Consider the following 21210-nt stretch of genomic DNA (forward strand, 5'->3'; position numbering starts at 1 on the left):
CGTGCCACTCACCCTGGAGGCCACGAGCTGCAGCTGTGGCACGACCGCTGTGTGGACCAGGTTCCCGTTCACCACCAGGCGGATCTCCATGGAGTCAGTGGTGAAGGCCAGCAGGTACGGGAATGCGCACACTGCAAGCAACGGGCAACGGGTGCGTCAGCTCCCAGCCCGCTGGCTGGAGGCTCTGGGGGTGCCAGACATTCCCACAGGCGGCCTTCCTGCTCCGGAAACTTCCATCTCCCCGACTCCTCTGGCTGCTTCTCTTCCTCCTCCCTTGGCATGTTCTCTAAGAGAGCCTCGTTCCTGAGATAGCCGTCTCTTAGTCGCCAATCTTCTGCTTCCAGTAGGTGTGCCCTGTCTCTGTTTCCCCTTGTCCCCAGTGATGTCCCCAGTCTCATCACCTGGTTTCCTGGAGGCTCACCTGCCCAAGTCCTGAGAGACATTCCCCCTTCTTGTCCAGAACACAGCTTGGCAACACTCCCCTCTGGCACATACTGCTGCACCCAAAACCCCCACCTTTACCGGGTTTTCATGCCCTGTCACACGTTCACTCCTCTTCTGTGCTCCTCCTGCCATGTAGGCCTGCGCAGGGGCCATGGTCCTTTTCCTCACAGGGTGCCGTGGCGTAGATGGGTTAAGTTATTTGTTAAAGGTCGGCCCCACTTCTTGAAATTATTTCTACCTCACACTGACTTCCAGGCCTCATGACCTGGTTGCTCTGTGACCTCACCTTTGGCCTCTTCACTGGGCACTTCATGCTCCTTCACGCTAGCTTATCCTCTGTTGCCTCTTTCCTTGGTGGACTCTCTATTTCTTGGTGAACTCCCTTTACCCAGGGTAACCTTCTACGACACCCATACCTCTAGCCTAGCTTTCCCAAGTGACTTCCAGTGTTGGGGCTCAAAACCTGAAAGTGATTTTCAGCCCTCCCCCCTCCTTTTTTTTTTTTTTTTTTTTGCCATATCTCATCTGTCATTGAAGCCTAACTGGTCCCTCCATTATCTGGATTGGATCCTCTATTCTCATCTCAAGACTCTAGAACATTTATCTAACATCACATGTTTGTCCTTGTGGGAAAACAGTACTAACTTGAACATTCTTGGGTCTGATCTGACTCTCATCAGGGCAGAGGCCCAGCTGTGGGTCCTGACCCCCCCAAGGGAAGCACCACCACTGTCTCCCTGATGTTTCAGTGGCAGGCAAAGTACCTGCATTTCTGTGATTCTAGATATTCAAGCTTTGAAACACATAAGAATGGTGAGGAATGTACTGTGCTTCTCCAACAAGTGAGGCAGTATTTTTAAGGCTGGAGATCTTGCTCTCGAATTACAGGAAAAGGAAGGCAAGGGCCAGAAAGGAAATGATAACTGGAAGACTCCTAAGTCCTGAAAACTGGGATTTCATGGCTCTCAAATGCTCACATGCTCTCAACAGGAAGGCACAGTGGATGGCAACAGTCCCAAAAGGGGAACAAAAAGGAAAAAGAACACTTTGAGTGCTCATCAAATAACTCATGGCCTCTAGCAGTAAGCCAGCAAGTTTGCTTACATGGGATTGAATAGTTCAGATGGGTCTATGCAGGGGAAGAGAAAAACAGTCAAAGTTTTTCTTACCAATTGCATAAGGAGCCTGGTTCCAACAGAACTGGAAATCTGACGCAGAGGGTTGAACCAAAAAAGAGCCCCCGTTAAATGGGCAAACCTTTTTATAGATGCAACTGTCTGCAACAAAACAATAGCAACTCATTTTTTTGTTAGAGACAATGCTTAGAGCTGGTCATTAGAAAAATGAAAAAACAGGCAACCGAAATAGTGTCCTATCTGCTAGGTCTTCATACATAGCTGGTACTAAATGCCATGATGCCAGGTTCTCAGCCAAGAGGCAGTCACAGCCACTGTGATGGAACTACAATAAGCATTCACAGCTGCCATCTTGGAAGGATTTACTATGTGTCAGGCACTTGAGCTTTCAAAACATCAGCTTATTTAATCTGAATAACCTTCTGAAGGAGGTGCCATTACACTCATTTTACAGATGAGAAAGTTGAGGCCAGGAGAGGTGAAGCAGCTTGTCCAAAGTCTCACAAGTACCACACAGGGGGTGGGGTGGAGTGGGGTTTGAACACAGGTTTGTCTGGCTGCAGAGAAGACTGGACACTTGATGGAGCTCCCCCAGATGGGAGGCATTCCTGCAAGGTAGATCATGCTCTGAGCCTTATTTAGCAGGACAAGTGTGGTGGATACTGAATACTCCCCGCCACCCTCTTACCCCAACATTTTATTAGGAAAACTGTGTCAGGCAGCCCCAGTGGCTCAGCGGTTTAGTGCTGCCTTAAGCCCAGAGCCTGATCGTGGAGACCCAGGATTGAGTCCCCATGTCTGACTCCTTGCATGGAGCCTGCTTCTCCCTCTGCCTATGTTTCTGCCCGCCCCCCCCCCCGTATGTGTCTCTCATGAATAAATAAATAATCTTTTAAAAAAAAGGGGGGGGAACTGTGTCACCTTGGGGAACACGAGCCAGAATTAGATTAAGGCTGGGCTGAAGAGCTGCCCTGTTCCTGGCCTGCTCTGAGTGCTAAACTAAGTCCAGGTGATCCAGATCCTCTCCAAATGAGATGGTTCATATGGATGCAAAAGCTCTTTTTATTCCAGAAGCCCAGCATGTTTTAGCCATACAATTTTATGCTTAATTATTCCTAAAAACAGATATAACTTATATACCATAAAAATTTATGGAGATATAACTTATATACCATAAAATTCATCTCTAAGTGTACAATTCACTGTATCTGAGTAAATTTACAGAGTTGTATGGTGTCACAGTCTAATTTTATCATCTTTTCACGACCCTAAAAAGAAACCTCATGCCCGTTAAGCACTCACTCCCATCCCTGTTTAGAACAGAAAGCTGTGCCTCCCCCCACCACCAGGGGAGGAGAGCTGTAAAAGCCGGGCTGCAGGTCAGGGCCTGCACAGGGGCAAGCAGAAGGCCCTCCTGGCAGCTGCTATGGCCCATGAGGCTCCCATCTTGTCAGGTCTGTTTGGAGCAGCCTGCCATTGGGGTTTAGGAACTCCTTTTCATGTGACCGCTAGGCTTGCAAAGCAATTGTCTCATATAGTTTAACTAACAGAGTCCTTAGGAGAGGAAAAATGAATCAAAGTCAGCGGTGTCTTGTTTTTGCTCCGGTGGACTCACTAGGGGAGAAAAAGCCTCAGCTGAAGTGTTGCTCCCAGAGAGGACAGCGGCTCAGGAAGGGTGGCCCCTCCCTGCTGCGCCTTCTGCTCTGGCCTTAGGCTCTGCAGCTCTGAGTCTGGGTGTGGGTGTGGCCGGTTCCCCCCTCCTCCAGCCCCTCTGGCCCACCACAGCCCACAAGCACGCTGGCTTCTTCCACCTTCTAGAAAGCAACTGCTCTTCCTCCTCTGTGACCTCTCTTCCTCCTTTACTGAACCCTCCCTTCTCTTTCCCCCTAACACAAAATTTTCTGGAAGTCTGGTCTGAACTCCCATCTCTACTTTCTCTTGCATTCTCTCATCCCATGCAGTGGCATTTGCTCTGGCTACTTCCCAGGGATACTTGTGCTCTCATCAAGGTGTCCTGAGGACCTTTACAGGACTACTGCTCCCTAATGAAACTGCTGTCTTTGGGGAGATTTCCTTCCCTGTGGTGGCTCTTTGGTCCCCTCCCCATTCCCTATGATTCTGAGTGGCACTGACCTGCTAATAGCTCCCAAAGAGGCCCTCCCACAGGCACTGTCCTCTGAGCCTCCAGTGTCTCCACTAGCATATCTGGGAGGCACTGACCTTGTTCAAACTCAGCTCTTGATATTCCCCCCAACTCAAATCAGCTCTTCTTAAAGTTTCCCACATCTCAATACATGGTAGTCTCCATTCTTCCCGTTGCTCAAGTCCCAAAGGGCAGCCTCCTTTCTCTCCTCCTGGCACACACCATGTTAGATTCATGAACCCACCATCTTGGTACTCATACTTTGAAACCTCTAGAGTCTGACCATGTCTCAGCACCGCCAGTGCTATGTGCTGCTACAAGCTCTCTCATCACACTTGTGCTGGCACCTGGTAAGTGAACCGCCTTATCCACTTCCACTTCTGTGATGTTCTCCACACAGCGGCCCGAGTGGCCTGTGGTCCTTTTCATGCCTAGGTCTGATCCTGTTACCCTTTTGCTCAAAATCCTCCAGCTGCTCACCAGCAACAAGGCCCTCCCTGAATCTGGTCCTCTTTATTTTTTTAATTTTATTTTTAAAAATATTTTATTTATTCATTCCTGAGAGACACACAGAGAGAGGCAGAGACATAGGCAGAGGGAGAAGCAGGATCTCTGTGGGGAGCCCAATGTGGGACTTGATTCAAGGACCCCAGGATCACTATCTGAGTCGAAGGCAGATGCTCAACCACTGAGTCACCCAGGTGTCCCAAATCTGCTCCTCTTTAGATAACATTTTCATCCACTCACACCCACACTCACGCTCACGCTGCTGTGGCCAAACTGGTTATCTTGGGGTCACCTTGAAATACTAGAATGTTCTCTCCTCAAGGTCTGTGTAAAGACCACACCCTTTCTTGACTCTCTCAAGGTCTTCTCTCTGAGCACCCCTGTCTGGGGAGGTCTTTCCTTCCCACCTCCCCTAAATGGAGACCTGCCCTCTCCACCCCTGCCTGACTCCAGCCCCTCTCCCTGCTTTATGTCCAAAGCACATACCACCATTCACCATAGTAGGTATTTTTCTTAGTTATCCTGTTAATTGTATCTCTGCCTCCTTTGAAATGTACACTCCAAGTAGCAGGGATTTGTGTTTTACTCACAGCCGAAACATTAGGTGCTCAGTAAATCTTTGTAGATTGAGTGAACTACTCTTTCCTTCCCGTCCAGGAAGGACACAGCAGTGATGTGATCCTCAAGCCCAGCCTGGGTCCCTTACGCACACCTCCTCTCTACCTCAACTCCCACCGGGGGGACAGCAGACTGCTGGTGGGTTTGAGGGGGTCTGGGTTGGAGGACACCTGAGCTCATGGAGCACAGAACATGCTGGATGGCAGGGCATGGTGGGTATGTGCTTGTCCCAGAGCAGAGCTGCCCACCTGAACAACAGTCACTTGGGCAAGGATGAGGTGACCCAGACTGCATTTCCGAGGCTCCTTCCTTCCCTTTCCAGTTGAATAAGCTCCAGAAACTCCAGTATGACCCCAGAGAAGTAGAGGGCCCTCCCTCCCAATAACTTATATTGGTGGTTTCTGCACCTGAGGACAGGGGGCTCTAAATCAGACTGAACTGGCTTAGAAAAGTAATCAAAGCATAGAGCTCAGAGCTGTGAAGCATGTTCACAGTTAAAAGTGCTGGAGTCCACACCCGGCTCTCCCCTAATCTATGATCTCACTGCAGTCCCTGGCAGCGCCTTTCACTGCTGTGTCTCCAGAATCTAACATGTGCCTGGCACAGAGAAGATCGTCTGCTGGGGTTTAGAAAGGGTAGCCTGAATGAGGGAGCTGTGGTGAGGGGTTAGGATTCTAAAACGAAAAAAAAAAAAAAAAAGGATTCTAAAATGTCTTGGTACAGGAAGGAGCTAAGAGTCCATGACCTTCATCCCTTGACCTTCCCCATCCAGCTGGTGGGGGTAGGATGGCAGATACTACTTCTAATATTAAAACAAATTTCTCTGAAGAAAAATTCCCTTCTGCATGTAGAAGAGTCTATGGAGGTTACAGAACAAACTGGATTCTGATTAATGCTCTGATGAATCTGGAATAAAAGGAGGAAAAAAATCTTGCCATGCCTGGCAATGCGTTATGGGCTTTACAAGTATAATCCTGTTTAATCGTCACAGCAGACATGAGAGGTAGTTTGTGTATTCTTTATTCACCTGGAAGTTAAGACTTAGGTTAAACGTGGTCACGCTGAGAATAAATGGTACTTATGTGAGCATTTCTAGTTTCCTTGTGTGATTATCTTTAAAACACCATCTGCAAACAGAGTTCATCTTAGTACTGAAATTTATTATTTGCATTAAAGGCAAATAATTGTTGTATGCTGAGGTCACGGCCAAATTTTCTTTTTTTTTTAAGATTTTATTTATTTATGCATGAGAGACACATATAGAGAGAGGCAGAGGGAGAAGCAGGCTCCATGCAGGGAGCCCGACGTGGGACTCATCCCCGGTCTCCAGGATCCCACCCTGGGCTGAAGGTGGCGCTAAACCGCTGAGCCACCGGGGGCTGCCCAAATTTTCTTTCTTTTTGTAAGTAAAGATTGACTCTGCTATTCAAGATAGAGATTAATTACAAGAAAATAAGATCCTCAATATATTAAACTATTTATACTTTCTCCCTGAAATTTATCTTGCAAATACATTTTTCTCAAAAACATATAACTAGATAACTAGAAGTTCTAATTTCTATTATAAAATATTTTCATCTTTACCATATCTGAGATAAAAGTCTCTATATGGAAGTCTCAGTTTATAAAAGTTGTTTTTATTTTGTTTTGTTTTTAATAGCAATAGAAAGGAAATGGGCACCTGGGTGGTTCAGTGGGTTAAGTGTCTGCCTTCAGTTCAGGTCATAATCCCCAGAGTTAGACTCCCTGCTCAGCGGAGAGCCTGCTTCTCCTTCTCCCCTCCTACCCCTGCTCATGCGCTCTCTCTCTCTCTCTCTCTCTCTCTCGTTCTACCATCTCTCTGTCAAATAAACAAATAAAATCTTTAAAAGAAGGAAATAGAAAGGAAACTGATAAAAATCAGGTATCAGGGGGAGGGGGTACCAAGATCATTCTACAGCCCCTTACTGACAAGGGCCTTCACACCACAGGCATCTGGATGGAAACAGGCAAATGCAACAAGCACTGTGTATGGGGAGGGTGTAGGGGGAGAGTGGGGGCAATGAGTTACAGAAATGACCTGGAGGATGGTGGAAAAACCCAGCTGGTTGTCTGGGGTTGTTCACTGGGGACCACCAGCCTGCTGGAAGAAGGAGGGAGATGGAAAATGAAAACCAGATTCCTGACCCAGAGAAACTGAAGGAAGTGGCATAGTTTGGGGAAGACGGAGGCAGGTCTGGGAACCTCTGGGATTCCCGAAGCCTTGACCCACATGGCATCTAAACACAGAGAGCTTACCTTCTGACGGCTTGGTGTGTCTAGGAAAACAGACACAGCAATCTCATCTTGAGATTGAAACCAGAGCCTGAAGCCAGGAGACCAGCAAAGCCAGGGCACGTGGAACTCCCTGGGGATCTGTGAGCCAGCAAGGCTGCTTGAATCACACCTGGCATAGTGCTGGGTCACTTCTGCCTGCAGGCGGAATGCTGCCTACCTGCCCATTCCATAAGCTTCCAGTTTGGTACAGAGAGAATGTCAGCCACATTTGTTTCCATGTTCCCTTTTCAGTTTGGGACTAATCACCCCATTCTAATAGCCTGCTCTATCCTTCTGTTCCTATCTTCTCTCCCACCTAAAGTCTTTTCCATCTTTTCAAGCAGTTAAAAGAAAAAAAAATCTACATCAGTTTTTAAAGCATTCTGCAACAAATTTTTCTCCTAGATTTTTCAATAAAGTGGAAAGACAACATGTGAAAGAGATGAGACCCTTTACCACCTGGCTATCAAATCTTGCGTCTCGAAAGATGATTTTTACCAGACAAATTTCTCTGCTGGTAATTAGCTCTTCCATACTTATTAATCAAAGATTAATCAAAGCATTAGCCACATGTGTATTGAAATTGATACAATCCTAGGCTGAAAGAATATGTTTTTTTGTTTTAGTTACACTGGGCAGACTTATCCAGGAAAATACCTCACTACTTTTAGCTTTTAAAGGATCCTTTTAATTGTAGTATAATATTAGCTTTTGAAATACTGAAAATCCTTGAAGATCCTCTTTGTTGTTTGTGTGTGTGTATTTTTTAAAGCTATTTATTTGAGAGAGAGGGCGAAGTGTACTCTTTGCTGAGCACAGAGCCTGATGCAGGGCTCAGTCCCAGGACCCTGAGATCATGACCTGAGCCAAAGGCAGTCACTTGACTGACTGAGCCATCCAGGTGCCTCTAAAGACCTTCTTGGATACATTTGATCTGGCCTATCTTCCCTAAACCTGTCCTGCCACTGGCCCCAAGCCAAACCATGTGAAGCTCGATATGCCAAGTTTAGGCTGATTTTATTAACATCTGGGAAACAGCAAACAGAATAACCGTGGTTAAAATTTGGGGTGCTGGAGTCAAGAGCGCCCCAAACGTGAACCATAAGTCTGCTGCTTTTTTGCTGTGCGATCCCAAGAAAGGTAGTTCACCTCTCTAGGCCTTGGGGGCCTTATCTCCAAACCTCAGGTAATAACAGTACCTTAAAATTCAATGAAACAGTTGCTGGAGTCTACTGAGCACAGTGCCTGGCACATGGTAAGGGCTCCTTAAATGGAAGCCACTGTCAGCATCCCATACCCTGGAGACAGTGCCATAGACAGGCCCATCTCACCAGGGCTGGGAGATCCAAGTTTGGAATGCTATTTTTAGATGCTCCCCAGAATGCAATTAAGGTCACAGGAACAAGGCACCAGGTAAATCTAGGGTTGGTTCCCTTTAAATTGCCCAGGAAAAGAGCAGTTAATTTTAGCAACTTACAGTTGTAACACAAGAGCAGCCCCGCTTCTCCATCTTCGTACACATCAATAGCTGCCACAAAATTAACCTGCAATGATAATGGCAATGGTGGGTGGGCAGGCTGGACACGACACTGTTGAAAGACTTTCTCAAGTTCAAGGCTTTGGTGGGGCGGTGGTGGGGGATGGGGGCCTGGCTTTCTGTAAACTCAGGTGCTATGGGGTCACTTCACCTTAGGTGGCCATGATTACAATGCACAGAACTGTCTCCCCTTCCTTTCCCCACTGGAACTTTGTCACCATCATTTCTACCTGTGGAAGAGCTCTTGGAGGATGGCATCTTCACCCTGTTAACAGGACTCCTGTTTGGGTGGTGTGCCCTGGTTCCCAAAGCTTCCTCACAGGGGTAGTTCAGTTCACTCGCACATCGATACTGGGAGTGGTGGTATTTTTCCCACTTCACAGATGAGGGAAGTGGGGCTCCGAGAGAGGAAGGCAGTGAGTAAGTGCTGCAGCCAAGGCCTGAACCTACTTTTCCCACTATCACACTTAGCTAGGCTTCCTCCTGCCTCAAAACCACTGTGTCAGGTCTTCACTTCTATTCTCTTGCTCTCTTGCACTTGGAGGGAGGCAGCACACCACAGACAGGGCATCAGAAGGCTTAGTTCTCTTTTCTGTTCTTACTTCCAGGCAGACTCGTCTTCCTGGGCAGTGGTGTCTGGTTTGAGAAGACAGCGCACAACCTGGTAATGTTCTAGGTCCCCCTGGAGTTTCAAACCCCAGCCCTTTACACATTTCCTGCTCCTTTCACTCCCTCACTTGCCTTCACCCATAGTCTGCAACCCCCTCCATGATTAGGGGTCTGTTCTCTTTGGGTTCGACAAAGATTTCCTTCTCCCCCAAACTGAAGTCCTTTGGCCAATGCTCATCTCTGCCCAGCTTTCCTGTAAAACTGGCATAATGACAATAGATCTGCGGGACCTTAACCAGAACTCCATAAAACGAGGCCAAGTTTCGAGAAGAGCCAGACCACTGCCCAGTCAGCACTATTATCATCTTCCTCTCACATGTGACTAGTTTCCTCCTGAACCTCGTTTTTGTGAGCAGAGCTAGCCCTGAAGTCTCAGGCAACCCTCCCCTCTCCCAAGCCTAGCACCCTCCTCCTCAGGAGCTCTCAGGTGAGACCTCTGTGGGCCTGCTGCCACCCCAGGTGAGGTCTGACCTCTCTGGGCAGGAGCAAGGGCCTGCCTTCCCTCAGCTCATCTCTCCAGCCCCTTCCAGGGTGGATGCTGCCCAGGCCCACCTGGGCCCCGCTGATGGACCTTCTGCTTCCAGCCCTCCACTTTACGGCTGTCACCATCGCTGTGCTGAACCCCTGCTGACCACCCTCTGCCAGGGCCTCTGCCTCAGCTCTGGCTTCCCTCAGATGGATCTCCTGGCCGCTCCTGTGCGTCATCATTTGGCACTATACTACTAAGTGCCACTCAGCTGCAGAAATGAATAAGGGTTCTGCCCCCAAGAAAACACCAGAAAAGCATATAAATACATAAAACAAGGTACAATGAGGCAAATGCGCCAAGCAAGGACTGTGGGTTCTTTAGAGGGGGTGGCAGACTGTGAGGCTCAGAGGTCAAATGCCAACTCTGGGAGCAGATAGATGAAATACCAGATAATTCCTCCCCTGCTATATATCATACGCCTCTATTTTACTCATCTGCATAGTGGGTGTTGCTATCTGACTTCACTTATTTGTCTGTTTATTAGATTCCTCTCCCCATTAGAACATAAGCTTTGTGAAGCAGAGGCCTCCTCTTGTGCTATTCACTGCTACGAGCTCAGCATCTGCATGGGGGCTGGCTCGTTGCAGGAGAATGAATCCTCAGTGAATGCATGACTGAACAAAGGAAATCCTAGCTCTGTCACTTCAGAGGTGTGTGCCCTTAGGCCACCCATTCAACCTTGCAGAGCCTCAGTTTCTCCATCTGTAAAAGGAGAGATGGGAAGGACATCTACCCTTGCGGGGGCCAAGGAGTCAATGAGGCCACTTACGGAAGCATCTAGGACAGGACCTGCTACCTGGTAAATGCTCCGTAATGTCAGCTGACAGCAAGACCCAGCTGTGGGCCTGGCACCAACGGGAGGGCATGTAACATGAGGGAGCAGCCTGTGAGCCCTCGGATACCCAAAGGGAACCTTCCTGTCCTCACCATTCTGACTTAGAATCATTTCCTCCTTAGGTGTCCCAGGGACTTGTCATTGGATGGCACTTATTCCAGCCTGAGGGGGTAGAGGAGGGGCCAGGTGCTACTGGCTTTGTAGCCTGGACTTTTGGTGGTCTATCCTCATCATGCCTTGGGACATGGCTGTGGAGGCCACAGCATACTGGGGTTCAGGGCACAGCCTTCTGAGTCAGATAGCCTGGCTTCAAGTCCTATCTCTGCTATTTACTAGCTGCATGGTTTTGGGTAAATGACTCCTCCTGAGTCTCAGTTTCCTTTGCTGCAAAAATGGGGAAGTCAATAGTACATTCCCCACAGCTGTTGGGTAGATTTCATGTGATGGTGCTTATGACGTGCACGGGGCCAGACACAGAAGTGACCATTCAGTGGTGGCCATGTTTATTATAATTACAGATGGTTAACCAGAGCGGGAAAGGCAGGATGGGACAGCCTGTTGGCTTAGAAGCAGGGCCTGTATATGTGCTTGGGGTGTGGGTGAGAGAGATGGGTGGCTATGACAGAGTAGAGGAAGTTCAGGCAGAACTGGACCAGGGTCCCAGCACGGTGGCAGTAGACACCAGGGAAGTCGCTGGCACATCGGAGGTCCAGCAGGGGCTCTCAGGACTGGTGGCAGAGCATGGTTGTGTGCAGAGATTGAGGCTGCAGGGCACGCAATGGCAGAGCTCCGGCCACGGGGCTGGCACTCGGGGATACCACAACTTGGACTTAACTGGTTCCTCCTCTGGCATTCCCTAGCATTTTGTTCAGACCTCTTTTAGCACCTAGCACAGTGAGACGCATTTCATGCTCTGATGCCTGTGCGGGTCTTCCCAGAGTGAGGGCCTGGTGGGAACCAGTCTCTGAAACATTTCTTGACCAGGTGAGGACATCAAAACCAACCAGAAAGCTTTAAAAAATATATTCTGGGTTCTTGCTCCGAGAGATCCTCCTATAGTAGGTCTAAGGTAGGACACAGGTGTTAGTTGTTAATTTTTTATTTGATTAAAAAGTAGTTCATTTTATTGGCATTTAAAAATGATAAAAGTAACATATGGTGGTTGTGAAAATTCAAAAAAGGTATGTAACAAACCACATCTGCACCTCACCCTTCCTAGCCCCAGCTGAATGTGGAAGCCACTGCTAGGTCAGTCGACCTTCCCATGTGATCCTGGGGTGAGCTTTTCACTGAGACAAACTGGGTCCTGGGTAGATGGTCAAGATAGGGACTTGGGCCCAACTACTAAGCCGGAAACCTAGATCTCATTACCAGGCCTGCAGTTCCTTCTAGAGGAGACCTTTGTTTTGGGAAGGAGGCCAAGGCTGGCTGTTGGAGCTGGGGCAGTAGGTCACAATAGGCCTGTAAAATCAACTTGATGTTGACTTTCAAATCGCTGCTTTGATGCCTTAAACACTTCCTCTCTTGACCTAGGGTTCTCGTAGACCCTCTGGTGGGTTGAAGGCTGAAATGGAAATTGAATGGGCTTGGCTAAGAAGAGACGAGGTATAGAGGTGGGAAACTAGGCCAGAAAATCCACATTGGTGCCATGCACAGAGCAGCAGGCAGTGAGAGTAACTTGAATGACCCTGAAATGCCCAATGACTTAGGGGAGGTTGGCCTCTCTCTCTCTCTCCTGCTTCCATTGCGTCAGGGCCTGGGCTATAGGAACATCTTGGGAAAAAGCTAGCCCTGTGCCCAGACAGAAATGTTAGTCCATTTCTAACTGGCTATAGAAATCACTTTGTTCATTACCTTTTTCATTTCTCTAGGGTTTATCTTTCCAATCAGGCAGTAAATTCCTTGCAAAGATGAGTGGCTATGTCTAAGTAAGCATCCATACCTGCTCAGCAAACACTCAGCAGCTGAGGATATACCAGAGAATGGAATGTATACACTGACCCACTTAGACCTAGGGAAAGGCTTAAAAAAAATTTTTTTTAAAGATTTCTCTTAGAGAAAAAAAAGCATATTTGGTTTTAAAAAGCATATTGATGAAAAGACAAAACATTTTTGAATTATTCCTGGTAACTTTTAGAAAGACAAAACACAGGAGTCACCCAAGAAAACTTTCTTTAACCTGGCTTTTCCTGGGCCTTCATGAATCTTATGAAGAAAAAAATCCACACTCTAATAAATTTATCAGGGTATTAAATATAAATAAATAATAACAATTGGCAGAAAAAGCATGAAGAAGTCTTAGGAAACTAGTTGCCAGGGAAAGGTTTGATTGAACAAAGACCTGCCAGGCCATGATTTTTCTACCTCTTTTGGCTGGGTCACATGGTTTTGGAAAGCGAGTACTTTTTTTTTTTTTTTTTTTTTTTTTTAATTTTTTTTTTTATTTATTTACGATAGTCATACAGAGAGAGAGAAAGGCAGAGACACAGGCAGAGGGAGAAGCAGGCTCCATGCACTGGGAGCCCTACGTGGGATTCGATCCCGGGTCTCCAGGATCACGCCCTGAGCCAAAGGCAGGCGCCAAACCGCTGCGCCACCCAGGGATCCCTACTTTTTGTTTTTTAAGATTTTACTCTATACCCACTGTGGGGCTCGAACTTACAAGCCCACAATTAAGAGTAATATGCTCTTCTGACTGAGGCAGCCAGGTGCCCCAAGAAGAGCAAGAACTTTAAAAAAATTTTTTTAATTTAATTTTAATTTATTTTTGATAGTCACACACACACACACACACAGAGAGAGAGAGAGAGAGAGAGAGAGAGAGGTAGAGACACAGGCAGAGGGAGAAGCAGGCTCCATGCACCGGGAGCCCAACGTGGGATTCGATCCTGGGTCTCCAGGATCGCGCCCTGGGCCAAAGGCAGGCGCTAAACCGCTGTGCCACCCAGGGATCCCAGCAAGAACTTTTAAAGCCAAATAGGGCCTCTCCTCCTCAGAAGTTGGCTGGAAGAGGTTATGGGTTCCCAGGTGCTGGGATGGAGGGGCAGTCTTTCTGGCTTTAAATTAGGAAGAGCTTCAGGACAGACTCGACCTACTAGGGCTATATTTGCATCACCTGGCAAGACTTAAAGCATATCGATTCCCACACACCCAGAAATTCTGATTTAATTGATCTGGGGTGGGGTCAGAGCACTCTTTTTAAAGCTTTCAGGAAGTTATAGCCAGGGCTGAGAAGCAATGTATACTGGTGGTTCTCAGACTTGTCCGAACGTAAGAATCACGGAGGATCATTCAAAAAATTCCAAAGCCCATGCCACATCGAAGACCAGCAAGATCTCTGCGGGTGGGACACAGTGGCAGTAGTTTCTAAAGCTCCTCAGATGACTCCAGTTGCAGACAAGTTTGGACATCACCAAATATGTGTGTGTGTATATATATATATATATATATATATATATATATATATGAGAAAAACAGATGATCTGTGATTGATAACTGTTGAAGACAAGGTCTCCTTTTTTTTTTTTAAGACAAGGTCTCCTAATTATATTTAGATTTTCCTTTTTTTAAAAAAAATTTTGTTTCTTAAAATCTCTCATTTGGTATTAAGCCTTCTTAACACAGTAATTAGCAATTTTTTATGACTATTTGGGTAGGGCATGCCCTAATACAAGTTTCTTATAAAGCACAATCAGAAAGAATTCTGCAGTCTTCTGTTCAGCCTAGCTGAACAGGACTGGTGTAAGTCTGTATGTTTGGAAGTCTTTATCAGGAACCATGCTTTCTATGGGGGCAATATCCCCATTCTGTGGGGTCCCTGGTACCCAAGCTGGGGTGCTGGCTCAGACTGCCCAAACCTCAAGTGGCTCCAGTGTTATCAGGCCTTGCCCTGCTTTGCAGTGATAAATGGCTGAAGAGCTCTTCCATCTGCCGTGTCAGCATGCAGCAGCTCCAGTGACAGGCTGCTGGGTCTCAGGCTGGTGAGCTTGCTCACTGCCCCCGAGGGGCACCAATGTTCAGACCCCATCCCATCATCTTTAGCATCTTTAGCAAGGAGTGCAGCTGCAGATGAGCCCCTGATTTCTTGCAAATCCTGGACATCCCTGCACTCCATCCCTGTACTCTGTGCAGCTCAGGCCAGAGGGAGATACTCCTTTTCTCTCCTCCTAGTGTCCCATCCCTTCCTGCATTACTAGGGGGCCTTTTTGGGGATGGACCTGGTGGGTGTGCCCACTCCAGCCACCCAGGCCCCAAGCTGTGAGTTGGGCCAGGGAGAGGATGAGGCCCTTCTGGAGTGAATGACTATACAAATGTTCTCATTTCTTTAGTTACTCAGATTGAGTTTTTCAACCTTTCACTTCTCCTCTATGAGGAAGGACCAAATGGCAGGGGAGGTCTAAAAAAGCTGAACGAGGTGATAGGGCAATTAGATTAGATGGAATCATTTTGATCTACAAGGTGACTCCATGGGGTGTAGCCTGAACAGGATATCACAGGTTACTGCTGTGGTAAACTGTACGTGATTTTAAAGAAATCCTCATTATAGCACCATGGCGAGGTTAGAAGATGCATTCTTGGTGGTCTTGGCTCCCTCCCCCACCGCCTGTCAACTCACTCTGCTGGCCTCCACATGGTGCAGCCGGAAGGCCTCCCCCGTGCTCTCATTAACCACATCGAACTGGTGTCGGTAAGCCACACAGATGAGATTGTCACTCTCTTCAGTTGGCCCATCGACTAAAGTCATCACTGCGGGAGAGTCGGACAGACAGATCTCCTGTGTGGTTGATGATGACAGGAGAGAAGGGGTCAGATGCCAAGCAGCCATTTTCATATCGACCCCTAACCCTGGCCCTCCGCCTGCCCACTCCCATCCAGTAGAGGGCAGCCCCACAAGGCTCCTCTGCAGGAGCCCTTTGCCAGCAGGGAAGGTGGAGACAGGGGAAAAGGGGGCAGGGATTGTGCCAGACACCCCCCCACACCACCTGTCCTCAAAACCCACACCTGGCCAAACCAATTCAACAGCATGATCCACATTAGCCCTCAGATAGTATGGCCCTGTCTTGTGATTTGATGATAATAATCAAATGACAGCTGCTAACCTTGTTGAACACAACACAGTGCCAGGTACTGTCCTCCCCGGATCCTTATGAGATAGGTAAGGCTATTATTCTATTTTACAGATAAGGAGATTGAGGCCTCAAAGGTCACGTGACTTGCCTATATTCACATAGTTTATACGTGGCAGATCCAATATTTGTGCCCAGGAAATCTGATTTCCGAGCTGATACTCCACAGAAATGTACATGTACATGCTGTACATAAATAGTCATTAAGATGGCTAATTACAGTATTTAGGAGACTAACACCTAATTAGAGCAAAATTTTAACTTGTTTTAATGTCACAGTTATGGCTGTCTGTCCCTCAAAATTGGGTATCAGCAGAAATTGATACACATAATTCAAGAGGCTTTAACACTCTAGTAAAAATAATTGCTCAGCTCACCTACAGGTGAAGTGAGCCTTAGGAGCCAAATGTGTGACACGGTTCATACCTATGTACTAAAGTTTTTAAAAAGCAGTAAGAGATGTTAAGAGCAGGAATGGGCAATCATGGAGGCTTCCCTCACAAGGTTCCACCCTTAGTGGATCTGCAAATCCTACTGGCTAGGGCAGGCAGGGCAGCCTCCTCCAGCTCTCCAGCCACCAAAGCCATCATCATCTGTTGCTGGGATCCTGCATTGGCCTCTTAGTGGTCTCCTCCTTCCTGCTCATGGACGCCACCCCCACCCCCCACCCCCCTGCTCTCCTCTGTCCAGGAGCCAGAAAGATCTTTTCAAAACATGCCACTTCTCTGCTTCAAACCTCCCAGTGGCTGCCCCCTCTCACTCAGAGTCAAAGCCAAAATCCTAGCAATGACCTCCAGGTCTCTCCGACCTCTCTGCCTTGTCCCCTCAGCTCCAGCCGTTGTGGCCTCTTGACTATGCCTTGAACAGGGCCTCAGGTTCTTGACTGGCTGCTCCTTCTGCCTGGAGCACCCTTTCCCAGCTCCCCTCCTCACCTACTCCCATACTTTCCTTGCATCTCTGCTCAAAGGCCAATTTTCAGGGAGAGCTTCTGGGGAATCCTTTCTATAGTCCTCTGGGGAAACTGAGGCATCAGTCGAGGGTTTCCCCAGCTGGGTACTGACCTGTGAGACAAGCTTAGTGGGTGATAGACCCTGGGAGGGACCAGAGAGTCAGCTTCTGGACACCTTGGCTGGGAGAGAAGGGATCTGGAGAGCGGACCTACCCTGATATACTGGAATTCCTCCACAGGTGACTCCGACAGGGGACACAACAGGGAGATGCTGGCAACCCCGCCCAGCTTGTTGTGTTTCCTCGTGATCAAGAGCAATTTATTCCGGATGGCGACGACTATCCTCAGCTCTCTGCTGTGGTGAGTGTTAATGGCGTACAGGTGGCAGCCTGGGAAGGAACATAGATGATGCTGAGCACGTGACAGAAGCCTGGAGATGCCCAGGCCTCGACAACGTGGCAACACCTAAGGACTCTGGAAATTAAGCATAACCCAGGGGTAGTACCTGAAAATGTTCCAGCCACCAGGCAAACAGAGATGTGGAATACGAGTTAGGTTGAGTTTCAGGAAAATTAAGGAAGCCATATTCCCTGTATTCCAGAGTTTGTGGTCTTAGTTTCAGGCCCACCACACCATATGAATTAAAGTGACATGAGCAGAGTTCCAGGAACCAGAGGCTAAAAGTCCCTCTTCGCTGATTTGCGAACAGAACTCAACTTACCTTCAAAACTTGTCATGCAAGGCCTAGACTTTTCTCTAGCCCTCCATTGTTGGGCTACCTTTCAGGCTTCTCTTAGGAAAACATTGACGCTACCTGGATGCTGCCTCCGAGCAAAAACCAAACCAATAAAATAAAATTCCCACGCATTTTTATTTCCAGTGAAACCTGGACAGTCTGAGAAAAAAAAAAAAAGGAATTGAACAGAACCCACCAAAATATGTAGACTCCAGTCACCTTTTGTTTTCTCCAGCTTGTTGTCCCTGCAATCACATTTGCTCTTCACAGGCTGTTTGCCCTCGACGGCCTTGTGCACAGCACTGAGCCTGAAGACAAAGAGGCGGGCGTCTTTCCCTGGTGAGATAAAGAAGGTGCAGGAAGAGATGGGTGGGAAGACCCCAAGAGTGGACTGTGCAGGAATGCTACAGAATGCTATGAGTTGAGGTGTTCTAGAACTGGGAGGAAACCCCATACCACCTTTACCGAACATTGCCCTGAAGGATGTGCCCCCCCTTCTCCTTGACTGTCCCCCCCCCTCAGAGAACAAAGGGCCACCTGGTGACGCTGAGCACTGGCCACCCACAAGCCAGAAGCTGGCACAACCCAAGCAGTCAGACCACTGTGACCCTCACAGCCATAGAAGGCTACACACTTCCCATCCCCTTCCAGAGGACACCACCAGGAAGGGGACTATCACCTTTGTCTGCTCTGAGGATCAGAAGGTCCAGGGTCTCGAGCACATGCATCTGCTTCACTGGCAGGGTTTTGTCAAACACGGGCACTGATGGAAGGTCATCTGGAAGAGGAGACAAGGTTACAAGGACTATACCCAGCCCATGATTTCAGAACCTATAAAACGTGCCTGCGAGTGGTCCTGGATTCTGGTTCTCTCTAGGCAAGGGAAGTCAGCTTCTAGAATGTTTGTGAGTTTAAACACATTCTCTCAGCTCAAGGAGAAGGACTGACATTCCTTCCTCTATATTGAAAGCAGAGCAGTGGGGCCTAAAACTATATTCTTCTCTTCAGTGCTCATCAAAGAAAAGGCAGCACTCTCCATCCCAGTTTTTACTGGTGTTGTACTAAAGGACTAAACAGCCAGTTTAATTATGTATTTCTCTTATGTATTTTCTTTCTCTTATGTATTTTCTTATTTTTATGTAATATTTGAAATTACATCACTTCTTAGCTTATTCTGCATCTCTGTCCAGAAAGCAAAGTTAAAATTTCCTTTTGTACTTAAATACGAACACACCCTATTCCCTGCCTATGTCCATATCAACAAGAGTTTACCGATACATTTTTAGTTTTTCTCCGTAGAGGAGAATCTCCTTTTTAGACAAAAATTAAAGAGAAATGACTAAGTTGCCCAAATAACAGATAAACACTAATTGTAATGGCAACATTCAGGAAGAGGTCAGGCAAGTGGCTGATCAAAGACACTGCAATGATATGTAGGATTTGCTTTTAAGCTTACTGGGAACTTAAATTGCTAGCAAATATCTTGTTTCTGGGGGTCCCTAGGACAGAGAGGGCCAAAAGAAATATTAAGGCTCTTTCATGAGCAAAGGGTCTGTTCTGAGCTTGATATAGAATCAGCACAAGGCAAAGAGGTCCTGGGACGGTGTAGACATTTCAGGCTGGATAAGTGGCTTATTCTTTATTGATATACTTTATCTGAATTTAGGTCTTCCAGTGCTCTGTTGTGAGTCTGGGTTTGTTTGTTTGTTTGTTTGTTTTGGTAGCAATTTAGGTTCATGGGTCCCTGAGGGTCTTAGATTTTCTAGAAATCTGTCTGTTTGGGAGTTCATTCTTCATTGTTTGGTGCCCAGGAGAGAGCAGAGCTTTCGTTGTTGGGATGGGGTTCATAATGGCTTCTGGGGGCGGTAGGGGGGCCTCTCCTGCTCCTTGCAGACCAGTAGGGGCTCTGGATTTGTCCAAGCACAGAGCCTGCTAAGCTTTTATTAGACAGAGGGCTTGCTCCAGCTCCCCTACATTATCGCAGCAAATGTAAATTCTATGATAGCCCATCAAACCACTTTCCTTCCCCCTCTACCCCAGGCCTTCATAAAAGTAACTGAATCTCAGGTATTGTGCTTCTGCTGGGGGCCGACCTGAGTTTTCAAAACACAGGATGATCAGTCCAATACCCACCATCATATCTGACTAAATAACTATGGTTATCCCATTTTTAAAAGTATTTATTTGAGAAAGAGAGAGGGAGTGTGTGTGCACACAAATGGGAGGAGGGGCAGAGGGAGAGAGAGAGAGAAAGCAGACTCCATGCTGAGCAGGCAGCCCAACGCGGGGCTTGATCTCATGACCCTGAGATCATGCACCTAAGCTGGAACCAACAGTCGGATACTTAACTGACTGAGCCACCCAGGAACCCTGGTTATTTCATTTTGTAAACAGCAGCTAACGTACATGGAGGGCATCCTGCATGCCAGGCCTCAGTGCTAAGTGCTTCACATGTTATTCACTGAAATGCCCCAATGACCCTCTTGGGTAGGAACTTCTAATATTCCCATTTAACAGACGAGGACCTGGGGCTCAGAATGGCTAATAACCTGTCCAGGGCCACATCTTAAACATGTGAAACCCAGGTCTGTATGGGGGCAAAGCCTGTACTCATAGCCTATAAGCAGCACTGCATTCCCGTGGACTGAGGGACCAGCACATAAGCAACAGTACTGTAAGGAAATCATAAACAACAGAAGCGCTTCATTTGACATTTAAGACAGAGGGATACTGTGTAGCAGCCCACCTGTGTACAGAATTTATTCTCCATCAAATCTTTCTCAGGTGGCTGAACAGGTTTATTCGTAGCACAGACAGGGAGAGGAAGCAAGGATCTGAGAAAGTGACACGTGCCTTAATGACTCTTCTGTAGCAATGTTTTCCTTCTTGTAATCTTTTTATGAAGCAGTGATTTTTTAGAGCTGGCTTTTCTATTACTGCAAACCTAAAACAAATGGTTGTGGCATCTTTTATCAACATTCAGTTTCCCTTCAAAGTAGCTTTTGCTACACTTAGAATATAAAGGACCTCGAGTTTTAATAATGACCTTGGCAGAAGCAGACTCTTAAGGGGGTAGGTCTAATGAAATTAAGCAGACACTAATGGGATAGAGTGGAACCTGGCCTTAAAGGAAATGGAGAGATTCACTCATAGAAATGATTCATAATGTGATTAAGTATCGACAAGAGAAAGGTAAACAAAGAAATAACAAGAACATTATGGCTTGAAAGCATAGGGAGGAATACAAAGAAAGCCTTAAGGGTTATTCTCTTCTTACAAAAGCAAAAAGGGTAGCTGTGCTGCATATCCAGGGAGTGAAAACAATAATACGAGAAATAAATCTGAGCTCCTGGTGGGTTTATATGGCTACCATCTGTGTAAGACCACTTCCCTCAAGTTCGAAGAAAATAATTTCCTGGCACATCACAGGAATCCTTATATTTAATACCTCCATTAAGTTTTGTATCCAAAAAGATGAACATTTCAGAAGGGGATGTGGAAATCTTGGTTTGGATTTTACATTTTAAAAAACAGAAGCAACTCAAATAGAATGTTGTTGCTGTGGTTTTTGTTGTTTTTGTTTTGTTGTTGCTGTGGTTTTCAGGCAAGCCTTACAAGTAGCCCTTATAAAGCATATTTTCTCCTTCCTAAAAAGAACAAACAGGTAGAATATAACTTTCTTTCGA

General features: G+C 47.0%; 1 protein-coding gene across 2 annotated transcripts in view; it reads right to left on the reverse strand.

The window, feature by feature from the left end:
• GARNL3 (GTPase activating Rap/RanGAP domain like 3) overlaps window positions 1-21210 on the reverse strand; it is a 147701-nt gene that overhangs the window by 6986 nt on the left and 119505 nt on the right. The window contains exons 20-26 of one of the 2 annotated variants that reach the window (XM_055336450.1): window positions 18204-18302; window positions 17744-17860; window positions 17002-17177; window positions 15329-15487; window positions 8621-8687; window positions 1614-1652; window positions 13-131 (exon numbers count right to left, since the gene is read on the reverse strand). In XM_055336450.1, coding sequence (XP_055192425.1) covers window positions 13-131; window positions 1614-1652; window positions 8621-8687; window positions 15329-15487; window positions 17002-17177; window positions 17744-17860; window positions 18204-18302 — 776 coding nt within the window. Of the gene's footprint in view, window positions 1-12; window positions 132-1613; window positions 1722-8620; window positions 8688-15328; window positions 15488-17001; window positions 17178-17743; window positions 17861-18203; window positions 18303-21210 lie in introns of both variants that reach the window. The other variant, XM_055336443.1, reaches the window with a different exon arrangement.

This window comes from Nyctereutes procyonoides, unplaced genomic scaffold (genome assembly GCF_905146905.1).
Source record: "Nyctereutes procyonoides isolate TBG_1078 unplaced genomic scaffold, NYPRO_anot_genome, whole genome shotgun sequence".
NCBI lineage: Eukaryota > Metazoa > Chordata > Mammalia > Carnivora > Canidae > Nyctereutes > Nyctereutes procyonoides.